The sequence below is a fragment of the Bison bison genome, unplaced genomic scaffold (assembly GCF_000754665.1).
Source record: "Bison bison bison isolate TAMUID 2011002044 unplaced genomic scaffold, Bison_UMD1.0 scf7180017864144, whole genome shotgun sequence".
Taxonomy (NCBI): Eukaryota; Metazoa; Chordata; class Mammalia; order Artiodactyla; family Bovidae; genus Bison; species Bison bison.
In genome coordinates, this window is record NW_011494716.1 from 2,008,024 (window position 1) to 2,008,315 (window position 292).

Consider the following 292-nt stretch of genomic DNA (forward strand, 5'->3'; position numbering starts at 1 on the left):
TCCTTCAGGTCGCTCTCGGTGAGGGTCAGGAAGATGCGGAGGTCCACATCCTGCTCCTCAAACACCTGCAAGTACTTGAGACAGCCGATCTGCTCCAGCAGCGTGGCGAGGTCCTGGGGGTGAGCAGGCCGCGTCAGGATGGGCGGGCCTGAAGACGTGGGCGGGACAAGGACCACCCTGCATGCGGGGCCACCGTCCTCCCGCTCAGCACCCGGCCCGTCCTGAGCCTGCTGACCCCCAGGCGTGGCAGGGAGCCCAGGCCGTCCGCTCTGTGTCCTCAGCCGCGGCCCCC

The 292-nt window shown here is 68.8% G+C and overlaps 1 protein-coding gene across 1 annotated transcript in view; it reads right to left on the bottom strand.

Moving 5' to 3' along the window:
* Window positions 1-292, bottom strand: part of ANKS3 (ankyrin repeat and sterile alpha motif domain containing 3) — a 15,248-nt gene that overhangs the window by 2,409 nt on the left and 12,547 nt on the right. Inside the window, exon 12 of the mRNA XM_010840497.1 lies at window positions 1-113. This exon is cut by the window's left edge and continues 5 nt beyond it. Coding sequence (XP_010838799.1) covers window positions 1-113 — 113 coding nt within the window. The remainder of the gene's footprint in view (window positions 114-292) is intronic.